Genomic DNA, 13,160 nt, shown 5'->3' on the forward strand with positions numbered 1-13,160 from the left:
GCTCTCAGCTGGTCCTTAGGCACTTCCATAATACAATAAATAAAAATAAAAACATGGAATGTTGTCACCTCAATTGCTTAAATTCTGGCAATGTTAGAAGCAACTTAAAATAGAAACTTATAATGAAGAGCGTTAGGCAGCGTTAATTATGGGCATTGCTACTAACTTTGCCTATAATGTGGAGCAGAAACCTGTGTAGATGCAAGCACAGACAGTAATAATTTAGCAACGGAATATGATATGTACCATTACTGAAACACTCCCTGAATTATTTCTTATGTTCACAAAGGACAATAGAAGACATAAGCCAGAAGTGCCTGTGGTTCAATAGGAAAGGGTCAGTGAATATATATGCAAAAAAATAATTCAGTGACTCAGATGTACTATTGCTAGGATCCTTGATCCAGCATCCACCCCAGGTGGCCCGGCCAGACTGTCTCCAGCTGAATTAGGCTCAGCAACCCCCACATGCACCGAGGACATGAAGATACAAGTGTCTCCAAGATGGTGGAACCCTAGCCCTGAACTCATCCCTATCATAGGAAACCTAAAGCATTGGGTTGTACGCCACCTCCTCCACAAGCCCCCCAATGCCATTGCACACAAGAATGGCCCCCTTCCCGGTATCCGTCTGAATCCCTGGAAACAAAGGCTAGATTTTGGCCCTGAAACATAGCTCCTTTAAAAAAGCAGATTTGGTCAAGTTAACGTAAAGGAAATATAAAGATATTATTATGATGTTAGGGACAGAACAAACAATCAGTAAATATTCTCACTGGCCCTATGCTAAAAAATATACTGAACAAAACAAATGCAACACTTTAGTTATTGTCAGCAGAACCCTAAACCTTTGGCCCAATGCTTACCAGTAATAAGACAAAATATGTGGAATGCCTGTGACAGTGCACCTTCTCACAGTGGATATTTCCCCCATTCTTTGCAGTTTTCCCTTATATGCTTTATTCTAGACGCAGTCTTTCCAGTGCAACACAGAGCAGTACGTTTATTTCTGTGATCCATTAAGGAAGGCATCAGTGGACCCAGCCCAAAATCAAAGAGGCAGATTATTAGCTGATGTAAATTGACATAGTTCTAATGGCAACTCCCTTCTTCCATTGGAATACAACAATTTACACCCTCTGATAATCTGCCCCATAATTTGTTTTGGCTTTTTTTTTTTTCTGGCTACCCTATCACTTTGCAAATTCAACAGCATACCAATTTCCTGCCCATTACCACCCACAGGCCTTTAAAACATTACTGCTTTCCAAGGATCTCAAGCCAATTGAATATCTGTTTCAGATTATTATATCCCAGTTATATAAACTTGCATTTTTGTAGCTGAATCTCATTGTGTTATCTCCTAGTCATGTTTCTAACTTACTTTGTTTTATATCTGTCTACATATCTAATTCAACCCTTCTCTCCCCACATTTAACCTGCAAATTTAATTAACATGCTATTTTTCTGCTTCCAAACTATTAAAGTTGTTATATTTACAGCTCTTTGGAATTTCTTGGCAGAAGCATGCACACTACACTAGAAACATTGCATCTGGTCTTGGCAGACAATGATTCAGAATTAAATATGAAATTTCACAGATATGTACTTTTGATAGCAAATATGGACATCACACCATGCTCTTCAAGAGGTGAGTGAATAAAAGCTATTTGCAGGTAGACCTGAATTCAACTCAGACTGTGAACATATCACTATAACAGTTTAAGTACTATCATTTGTTACAATTTCCACAACTACTCTGTTTTCAAACAAGGGAGCTGTTGAATTGCTGATACACTTTATATTTTAACTCATGGAAATCAAACTAATATTTGAAACCTTGGTCCTTTCAAAAATTTAACATGAGGCTAGCTCATCAGTTCTTGAATCTAACAAACCAGTCTTTGGGTTAGGTATTTTTCCTTCCCCCACTTTCCTTAAACATTTTATCCCAGCTGCCAGGTCTTTTTAACCAGCTTCCTTCTCACCACACCATACCCTTCCATGCCAGCATGATATTCCCTTTTGGCTGCCCAGTTTACCTCTAGTTCTCCATGTTTCTCCCTTAAAGAGCAACCCCGTCCTAGACCCTTTGTTTCCAGCTGCCCACTAGTCCTATAACCTTCTTCTCTTCCCCTCTCACACGACTAAGACCCTCCCGGAAGCACAACCCACTATGCCACCATCCTTTATTATTCAGCACACGCAGGTCAACAGGAAAAGATTTTCAGAATTTAGAACACACACATACCACTTTTGAAAACATCTTTTTGTAACAGAAGTCTATACATATCTACCCATTTTTAATAGAGGCAAATTTCTTCTTCAAAACAATCTTGAATAATCTGTGTGAAGTTAGTTCATAGTTCCAGAACACTCACACAATATTTTAGTATAATTCTTGCAACATCTGGACATCAAAATAATACATTAATGCTAACGCAGTTTTTATACACATACTTTGCTCAACAGATAGGAAGCAAGTGATTTGAGTAGATTTCAGACAAAAACGTGTTTAGAAGTCCAGTTAATTATGACTTTATTTAAACAAAAACAAAAGACAGTTTAACGTTTTCATGCAACATACACACTTGGATCTTAATAATCATGACAAACAGCAGAAGTAGTTAAGGAATGCTGCACTAATCATAGGCCTTAGTGGATATACAAAAAGACTCAACATTATAGGTTATATAAAGTAAAGAATATCTTAAATACTTTTCCAAAATACTGCAGCAGCCAAGACAGTGTTATGCCTTACAAGGGCATAGGAATGTAATTTAGAAGTCACACAGGAACTACCCATTTCCTTTAAAATCATTGCGCAAGACAAAAGCAACATTCAACTTCACATACTGATTTTACACAGAATTTCTATGCAGTACCTTTTTATCCAAATAGCAAAAGTTAGAAATATCTTTGTTTGATAAACTTCAATTACATTTTTCCTTGATTTTACCTGTAGTAGCCATTTTATTTAAAAGAGGGCAGGTTTGGCACTTTTATACTGATGTCACCAATATTAATATTTCTTGGGATCTCTGGAAGATTCATATTCTTTACAGCTGACACAGCCCGGGCTGGGGCTCCTGCTAAACCAGCCTGTATACAGAAGTAAAGAAAAAAATACAACACAGGTGAAGCCTACAAGTGGTATAGACAGACAGCACTAACATTTAAATTGTTCCCATAGTTACAAGATTAGGAAGACCAGATGGTAGTTTGGGTTGGAATGAAATGGCTTATTTGGAAATACTAAACCAGAAGGAGAAAACAGTTCACATGAAGTCTAAAATATTACAGAAACATTCTGTGTCAATTTGATGAAAAGTATATGGGAGTAGGGAAGGACCAGAAGAAACCAAGCTAAGTAATATGTAGGTTGTAAAACCACCACACTGAGATATAGCTGAAGCTAACATACAGTCTTTAACTTGTACTGATCCTAAAGCCACTTACATGATACATAATCTCAAATCATTCATTCGAGACACCTGCAATTCCTAAGAATACTGGGACATTAACAGTCACAGCTTAATTTTATTGGCTTGCTTCAAGTCAAACATTACACAATTTTATTTTTTGTTAATTTCCTCTGCTCTAATCTTTAAACAGTTAAAACCACTCTTTAATATATCTGTAAAATAAAAACATGTTACAACTGATTTTATCCTAGTACTGCCATTTAGACAAAGTTGCTGCCATGCCTATGTACCAGGGGCTAGATCCCTAGCTGGTGTAAACTGACATAGTTCTGCAAACTTCTATGCAGCTACGCCAATTTACAGCGAACTAATGATCTAATCCCAAGTCTGTATGAGGTGTAAAACACCCATACAACTCTATTTTAAATATGTTTGTACCGTAGCTGTTTTTTTAATGATTTATTCTAGTATCTCTTTTTAAAAGTAATGACTTGAAGAATATATAATTTAGCATCAAAGGCACATATTTTTAGAACTGCATCACCACCAACAAAAATGTGTACATTCCTGTTCTACAACTGCACACAATCACAGTAATTACATGCATGCAATTCTGAAAAGCTGGGCTTAACATTTTCAATGGAATGCAAAACAAAGCATGAATCATTTGATTTTCTTCTGCCCACTTACTAAAGAAGCTGATTTTTTCCCCTTTAATGTTTAAGGGGAGAGGGGAGGAAATGCTCATGAGTTAAGTCTTTCTATGCCAAGCATTATTACCATGTAGATATTTTGCATGGCCAAATGACAAATTGTATCCCCTGAAAACAAGGATTTGTAGTAGAAATACTGACTAAATTTCCAACTCAGAGCTCTATGGGATACAGAGAACCTCTCCCCGTTATTAGTTTCTAAACACAGATGTTCCTAATTAAAAGCATAAATAATCACTTAAAAATAGAAACTAGAATCCAATCACCATTTTATTTACTAGTGTACAGAAAAGCTAAAACTTATTTTAAACACTGACACTTTTCCCCTTAATAAAACAACTCATTGCACATGTATGGTCAGATGTAGAATATGAAAACAAGACTTACTGTCTTGCTGAAACATATGTAGAATTACTTGTGTTAGTATTTCAGGTTTACAACACAAGAAAGAGACCCAAAAGCAGATAGACAAACTGCTGTCTGCACTCACTGATATTACTGTTTTTAAAAAGTCTGCAAAATGATTTTAAAAAGCAAAAGGTATTTGTAAAGATAGAAATTTAAATTTAATATTCTCTAAATTAAGAACATTAAAAATCTGTCTGCTGAGGCTTAACATACTGCTTAATACTTTAGCAATTTTTTTAAATTAAAGTTTACGCAAGCAAGTCTCAAAACTAATGATCTTAGACAGCAATATTCCTCTATAATATTTATACTTGGGGGACTTAAGTAATGCAACTAATATAAACAAATGGCAAGAAAAAATGTAAATGCTATTCCAATAAACAAAAGATTAAGCCTTCAGAGATGGAAAGTATCTAAGGTTTTATTATAAACTGGGTAAGGACCCTGAATTCTGAGTAAGCAACATGGCAAAAAAGAATGGTGGTCTTCTGGAGACATCTGACTCATACTTGCTCATAATGGCATTTTCTGTAATTAATTACTGCTCAAAATACAGTATCTACATATAATGTATAATGTTTTTAAAAGAAAGTTTGTAGTATTTACAGTAACTGGGCTAAGGTGCATGTGACCTCTGTGGCATCAGCTTGCAGTGAACAAAACCCACACAGACATGCAACAATTCATTAGATATCGCTAAGCAATATCCAGATTTAAAGATGGACTACAAAGTGGAACAGTATTTTTTTCTTTCTACTGCTCTTTTATAAGGACTAAAGCTGATCTAAGATTTTCCCCAGCCCTATACAATTTTGTTTTTATACAAAAGAGCCAGAAAAACATAAGATTAAATCCTCACTACTTCTCTGGACTTTTTATGCCCCATGGAAGAGTTAGTGCAGTGCAAATGGGCTCTTGAAGTTTCAGATCCAGCCAGAGGAGAAGCAGGGCTGAGGCAGACAGCTGTGAGTCTTTCTTCTGAGGACCCCTCACAAACACTGGCATAAGAGGCATTCCAGGGTTGAGAAGGGCATATCAGGGGTGGCACTGCAACACTAGAGATTCTAGGCAGTGCTGCAGCACACAAGCAGCCAGGCCATGCTGCTGTAACTTAAACAGTGCCCTACCCCCACCATGGCTGTCTGGAGAGCATGAAGTACCCCAGAACTGGGAAAGCTTGAAGCCTCTTCATGGGCTGAGATACAGTACAGAACTTCACCCAAAAAGAATATCAGAAGTACTGGATCCTGACTTCCCTCTTGTAGCTGGAAAACTGTCACCATCATCTCAACTCCATGAGAAAGGAAGTCAGGACCTGGTATTACTAATATAAAAACTCACAAGTAGAATTTAAAAAAAAACTTGAGGCTCACTGTATACATCATAAAAAAAAGAGCACTGCCAAGCACAGCACTACTTTTTTTGTGGTTCACCTTTAAAAAAACATAATGCAATAATATAATGCAACAAGAAATTGATTTTAAAACCTCCTTTTGGATTTGAGTCTTGAAACATCTGTATTAATACACAAATAACTGTTCAGAAAGTTTTACAAGATCCAAATAAATAAATAAATAAATGTAAATTTCCTCCTCTAACTTGATTTCTCTCTCTTTAAATACAATGTTTAATCACAGGAGAAAAATCCTTTGAGCAACTCCAAGAATAGGACAATGTAAACTGTTTTCCATACAGAAGATGTAAACACTGTTAAAGCAGCAACAAAAGCAATGAATTATACAATTTAAAACTTAAACAATGAGAGACCAGCAAAGTACTATAAATAATGCACGTGGTCCACATAGACAGACATGGGTGGCAATTTAAAACACAGATGTCTTTCTAGGTGACTAGGATGGAGATCCCGTACCCTAATTTAATGCAGATTAGGGTTCGGGCAAAAATTTACCCTAATTTAATGAAAGATAATTTTTCTTTGTTGAATGGACAAATAAAAACTTGAACATAACTGGTCATTATTTTTACCTACCTGTAGCTATCCTCTTTATACAGACTTATAGTCCCTGACTCCCACCCCAAGAAAAAGGAGACACAATTGAGAATTATTTAAAATACCATGACTGACACCCAAAAAATAAAATAATAAAAATAAAAACAAATAAAAACACAGTTTTAACTAAACTTCATCTCTGATAATTTTGGTTTAAAATCAAAGAATATCCTTGATAGAAGGACTATGGCATTTCAGATTCACTTGCAGGCAGAAAAGGGGCAAACAGTTTCCAGAGTGAAAGATAAGGATTCATCTTCATATACTGAAGAGTAGACATTCTCAAGCCACCATACCCTTTTCTCCTAAAGTCCTCCCCTTTATTAAATGGTTTTGTGATTTGACATATGTAGCATTTACATACTGCAATGCCCTTTTAGCACAACCATTCTCACAATTTTATAAGCACAAGACAAAGTCATACAGTACTTCTACGACGCACTGAACAGATTTTTAGATAAAGAGGTCTAAAAAATATCTGACTAAAGGTATTACAGTAACAAAAAAAGTAATACACAGTAAAAGTAGTTTGTTTGTATTAAGTTATATACTGAATGCATCAGCAGACTTATCAACGTTTAGTACGTCGAATAGTAAACTGGTGATCAATTCTGCTATTTTTCTGTAATTCCTGCTGCCAAGAGTAAATTTAATTTATAAAAGAAAAGAGGAAACACAAGAAATACTTCAAATTCAATTTGCACGTACCTGATGAGAAAGTAGTTACTGTAATATTGCACAGTATAGCTTTCAACTACTTTTATTATTCAATACTTTAGCAGAAAAGTTAGGGTGGCGAAGGAAAAATCATAACACTTAAAAAAACTAAGTGGCAAGCCTTGATCATGCAGTGAATTATGAAGGTTCACAGCAAGCAAAATGATCTAAGCAAGTGAAAATGAAATTTCTCAAGCATGTTCATGAAGTTTTAGAAGTACGGTATGAACTTGCATATAGAGCTGTTATTACAATGAACCAAACACCATATTTTCCCCCTAGCTGCTTTGTATTCTCCATTTCACTGTTAAAAAATGTTGTACACTAATCCTGAAACACCTGATATGTTAATGCTTTATTCACAGCCACTGCAAAATGTTTGTAAACCTGATCACATACTTAAAGGCTTGTGGCTTCAACATGAATTATCAACGCCACATAAGAAACTTTAAATAATATGACTGTTTTGCTTAAGATCAAAGCTAGCACATTCCGTTCAGTAGTACAAATAGAAAATGTTCTTCTGTTTATCAAATGAGAAATTTCAATTCACTTAAATACTAAATATGTTAGGTATAATTTGAGGTCATTATTTTGTTAATATGGTAGTTATGTCACAATATTCTTTCCTGATAATCCTGGGATAATGTGTTACATGAAGATAACCCTAGAAATGTTGATTATATTTACATTTTTAAAAAAAGATCTCAAGTATACTGGAACAGATTACTGGTGCTTTTGCAAGTTTAGGTAATATTCATGTATGCTTCTTACAAGACAAATGGATAAATATTTAGGCTGCCCTCTCAACAGCTCCACAAGAAGCTAGCTGTTAGTAAAAAGCAGGTACACAACTATGCAGCTTACTTGAAAATGAATTACTGAAAGCTGAAACCCTGCTAGAGAAACTGGTCTCTTCAACATGTATTGGAATGTACTTGGATATCTCTGCTGCTGGTGTTTTATACCAACTCCTCCTCCCAGAAGAAGTATGATTTCAAAGCAGCAAGGTTATGAATAGGATGAAAGGATGCAGTACAGAATATAAAGGAATGATCATGTTCTCTGCTCATGAGGTTAGATAAATGAACAGAATTAGAGAAAAAACAAAATGAAGTCTGAAGGTATATCAAAATGAGGCCAAACAGATAGAAGACTTAGACATACTCTTGGAAATTTCAAGCACTTGAATCACAAAGATAGTAATGGATGGGAATGATTTTTGGTTTGATTGTTTTTTTCTTTAAATTGCCAGACCCAAAAATAAAAAACAGAATGTTTGAATGCAACAGAAAAAAAAAGTAGCAATATGCCAAAAACTATTGAAAAATTAGCTCCTCTTTCTTACATAGTGAAATACGTCTTATTTTCAGTGACTTGAGGAGGCAGAAGTGAGGGTGGTTATTTGTTTGATTACTTCCTTCATATAATACAAGAAGTTTCAAATCAAGTAAAACATGTTCTTACCATATAAAATATTTTTACACTAAACCTTTAAAATGAAGAATAGTAAAACCTGACTTCAAATAAGCTATACTTGTTAAATCTGCTTTTTAAAATAGGAAGATATACTACTTGTATAGTCTATCCTTTATCCAATAAAAAGAGTCTCTTAAAAGAGAATAGCAAAATTATTTACAAACCAGTGGATTTCAAATTTCAGTTACAAAAGAAAAAAAGTAAGTGGAGCTGATCTTTTTTGAAGAATATTTCATTTCAAAGGTAGTCTACAACTAATGCACACTGACATTCAAATTACCGTGTTGTACTTAATGTTTCAAATAACCAGGATCAAAGGGGCAGTCAGCACATTCTGAACTGAAAATGTACACTTCCTTGTACATTTCAAAGTTCTTTTGTTCATATCTGTCTTGGATCACTGGCTGTTGCTCCATAAGACTCCCCGTGAAAATTCCAGGGTGTCTCCTGAAGAAGGAGCAAATGATCCACAACTACAATGGACATCAGCACTTGCAAAAGGAAAAAATATATACATTTGAAGTTAATTATGTGCCAACTGTCCTTTGACCCTGTTTGCTAGTGACATTCAGCACAATAACGTTAACCTTAAAAAGCCAATAACATCGGTAGGTCATCTTTACATTTCACCTCTACAATTTTAAAGTCTATGGATTATTCAGTATTTATTTGGGATCAAACTATTAAAACAAATATGCTTTGTTGTTTATCTACAACTTGTTCTAAAATTTCACTCCAATACAAGACCATAAGGGTTCTGATTTTTAGTTTGGAAGCTGCACCATTAGAGCTAACACTATGTTAAGGCTCTCATGGGCAGGATGTTCCTGACCACACACTTAGAGTTTAAGTTTTTCAACCATGTGACACTGCACTAGTAATGTCAGCTATTTGTGTGCTCAACTGTTATTCAGATTAATATTTTTTAATTTCAAAAATATCCATAATTTTTCTTATTTAAATGCTGACATAAAAAAACTGCAAAGTTAAATTCTACAATGTAGGAAGAAAAAACATTAAAATAAAGAACATATGAAGTAAATGACAAGCTAGTAAAATACACTATGGCCAATAAAAGATGAGGGAACTACAAGAAGAAACTAGCACAAAAAATAGGCTACAAGGACTGGCATGGGTATATTAACACACAATTTTTGAGTCTGGCCTAAATAATTTATTGCCTTTGACATCATTTTGCTTTCCCTTTTTGTTAAAAATACATTTTTTCTCAAAGTCAGCAATACCTGTGTCTACCTGTCCTGTCTGGGAGACTGAAAGATAAAGGTCTGTAAGAGAGAAGAATGGAAAGAGCTAGAAAAGATCAGGAGGTTTGGAAAAATGAGGTCTGACTTAAAAGTAAGACTAAATCCACACCCAGCTGAACACACCAAATAGAACACAAGTAGCCCAGTTTTAACTGTGGACCTCATAGCATCCCAATGATCTTCTCCCAAGCTTCCCTCCCTTAATCCCAAATCACAGTAATGTTTTTGATTCAGACAGATTGACCAAGAATCCATTCAGGGACCAACAATGCTGCTCCTTAGTCACATGTGTCAGTGATGAGGCACATGGGACACACTTCCCCTCCCTCCAGAAAGGGGCATATTGCCTCAGTATCATACTCATATTCTCATAGTCCAGGTGACAAAAGAGTAGAGCCAGAAATCAAACCTGGAACTCCATCACAACAACGCCATGAGCTACTATTCTGCCAAGGGCCCTGGCTAAGTAGCCTTTGGTTTGACAAAGGAATTTGTTATTCACATTTGTGAATGCAATAAACACATGTTTAATTCTTCATGATAAATTTCAACTGAAGTCCAATTAAAAAAATTGGAGCAGCTTAACTGTTCAAATGTTTATGGCATACAACAGTAAGGCAAACAAAGTCTACATATAATCATCTTGCATTTTGGTCTATTGAAACTGAATCCAAAATATATCACACCTATCCACCCACTTTATATTAAAATTTTAAGTGAAATGTAGGTAATATCCAAAGATGTAGGCTAAATATATTTAGTGAAATTTGCCATTTTAGCTGCAAAAGGAAAAGCAGCTTATTCTTCATACAATTACTTTCTGTATCCAAGCATTTCTAATAGACGGGAACCATACTAAAGTCAAGAGCTGTAAAGTGTTTGGAAGCTTTGGTAATCTTATGCGTATGAAGTACAGATCCTATTGAAAACAGCCTCTGGAGAGCTCTTGTTCATTTATTTCTAATATTATTTCAATCACAGTTATCAAAATGACAAGATCCACTGATTTCTAAAAATCTGCTACAAAAGAACTTCAATATATCATGTGGATACATATTTCAATTCAAGGTTTGTATCTTGTCAGTTCACCTTTGGGAAAAATGAGCTGAGACACAATAACTTTAGTCAAAAAGGACAAAGGAGAAGAAATAGTGATCTGGGAATTAATGAAGATTAGGTATACATGTAACAAATGACTAATGAATTAACTGAGTAAACATTCACCATGGACTCTAGAGTATCATAATATTACATTAACTGTCAGAGCTGAAAAAGGAACATTAACTATACTCAAAATCTGCATTAACGAAGAGCAGATTGAGAAGCTATCCACTCCATCCCAGTCACCAAGTATTTCAATTTACTACTACTATAAATTTACTTTCTATAATTCAGTGCTCTATACAACAGGCAAAATTGCTATGTGGCTGATATATGGACCCAAACTTCCTATAAGCCAAATTAATTACTTGTTTGTATTTTTCTATCAATTAGTTTTGTATTTCAGGCATCAGATTAAGAAAAAAGTAGTTAACTTGCAGATGAGGTAGTGGGAAACAATAATAAATAGGGCTCACTGTACTCAATTGACAGATTTGAGGTGAGTAATCAAAAGACTGTTCTCTAGCTGATTTAGCAACAGAATTGACAAATTAGTAAATCTATACCTTAACTAGTGTTTTTAGGCAGAGCTTAAAGAAGTTCTTCATACACCATTGCATAGTAATCTTAAGAAATTATGCCTCTTAAACCTTAGGTTACTGTCTTGCTGTACCCATCATAGAAAAATATGTAAACAAGTTACTCAGATAGATCTTACCTTATTTTATAAGGGGAAAAAAAAAAACGTACCTCCAAGATCAATACTTTGTCAGAAAGTTAAACAGGCATTTTGGGCATCTTATTAAATATTATAAATGTGTTCAGTCTGGGCATATACTGGCATAAACAGTACCACAGCGTCAAGTTGTGTGTTTATCAGTCAGTGCTGTGCTGCTTCCTGAAGTGACTAAGAAGTGGTGCAAAATGGAAAATCACAGTCAGACGGCTGCTATGCCAGATTATGAATTAGGAGTAACAGTATAAATGGCTGAACATAACAGTTTCAGAGCTCATTTCTCACTTAATTTGGTAGATGTAATAAAAATATTTGTTTAAATGGAAACTATTAAATTTGCAGTGTTTTCCCAATTTGAACAGCAGCAATGAGCTTCCAGAAAATGATAATTGGTCAGATGCAGGATTATCGCCTCCCAAACACGGATCAGCCAAGGAGGTTTAGCTAACAAATTGCTGGTTTACTGGTTTACACTGCAAGTGACACAATATAAAAAGATCATAACATTTGATGTCACAGTTATATTACTTCTAGCATTCTCCGCACTGCAAATTAAATTCAGCAGTACTAAACTAAGCCAATTAGATCTCAGGTTCTGCAGAATCCAACACTTGGCACTGAATTTATTTAAACTAGTTATATCCTGTCAGTGAACTGGTGATATCCATAAAGTATAAATTTGAGCACATCTGTCTACTCAAATTTATCTGGCCATTATACTACATTCTGTATGTACTTCTATTTGAAGGTACACTGAAGACCAAATCTTAGGGTTTTTCTGCATGAACAGTTACGACTGTGGCAAACTGAACAGTAGAATCTACCCTGCACTTGCCTACTGCAGTCTCACTGAGCAAGTGCAGCCTGCTGACATGCCTGAACAGTTCATTCATTACTGCCCTTTAATCTATATCAGGGGTCGGCAACCTTTCAGCAGTGGTGTGCTGAGTCTTCGTGTATACACTCTAATTTAAGGTTTCGCATATCAGTAATACATTTTAACATTTTTTAGAAGGTCTCTCTATAAATCTATAATGTATAACCAAACTACTGTTACATGTAAAGTAAACAAGCTTTTCAAAATGTTTCAGAAGCTTTATTTAAAATTAAATTAAAATGCAGATCTTCTCAGTTTAGTGTGATCCTTGCCCTTGCTTTTCCTTGCTGAGTTTTCCAGTGTTTGGCACATATTTGGATACTTTAAGCTGCACACAGGCTTCTGAGTGATCACTTGTTAACCGGCTGGAATCCCAGATCAGCAGCTGAGGTGAGTGGAGCTGGCGGCTGGTAGGTCTGAGCAGGGCT

At 35.3% G+C, this 13,160-nt stretch overlaps 1 protein-coding gene across 2 annotated transcripts in view; it reads right to left on the bottom strand.

The window, feature by feature from the left end:
• Nucleotides 1-2,522: 2,522 nt before the first annotated feature.
• The window catches only part of AP3S1 (adaptor related protein complex 3 subunit sigma 1), a 51,860-nt gene continuing 41,222 nt past the window's right edge, over nt 2,523-13,160 (bottom strand). Inside the window, exons 6-7 of one of the 2 annotated variants that reach the window (XM_030565948.1) lie at nt 9,998-10,039; nt 3,036-3,102 (exon numbers count right to left, since the gene is read on the bottom strand). In XM_030565948.1, the coding sequence (XP_030421808.1) occupies nt 10,004-10,039 (36 nt within the window). In that variant the 3' untranslated portion in view covers nt 3,036-3,102; nt 9,998-10,003. Of the gene's footprint in view, nt 3,103-9,997; nt 10,040-13,160 lie in introns of both variants that reach the window. The other variant, XM_030565947.1, reaches the window with a different exon arrangement.

The sequence above is a fragment of the Gopherus evgoodei genome, chromosome 6, assembly GCF_007399415.2.
Source record: "Gopherus evgoodei ecotype Sinaloan lineage chromosome 6, rGopEvg1_v1.p, whole genome shotgun sequence".
Classification (NCBI taxonomy): domain Eukaryota; kingdom Metazoa; phylum Chordata; order Testudines; family Testudinidae; genus Gopherus; species Gopherus evgoodei.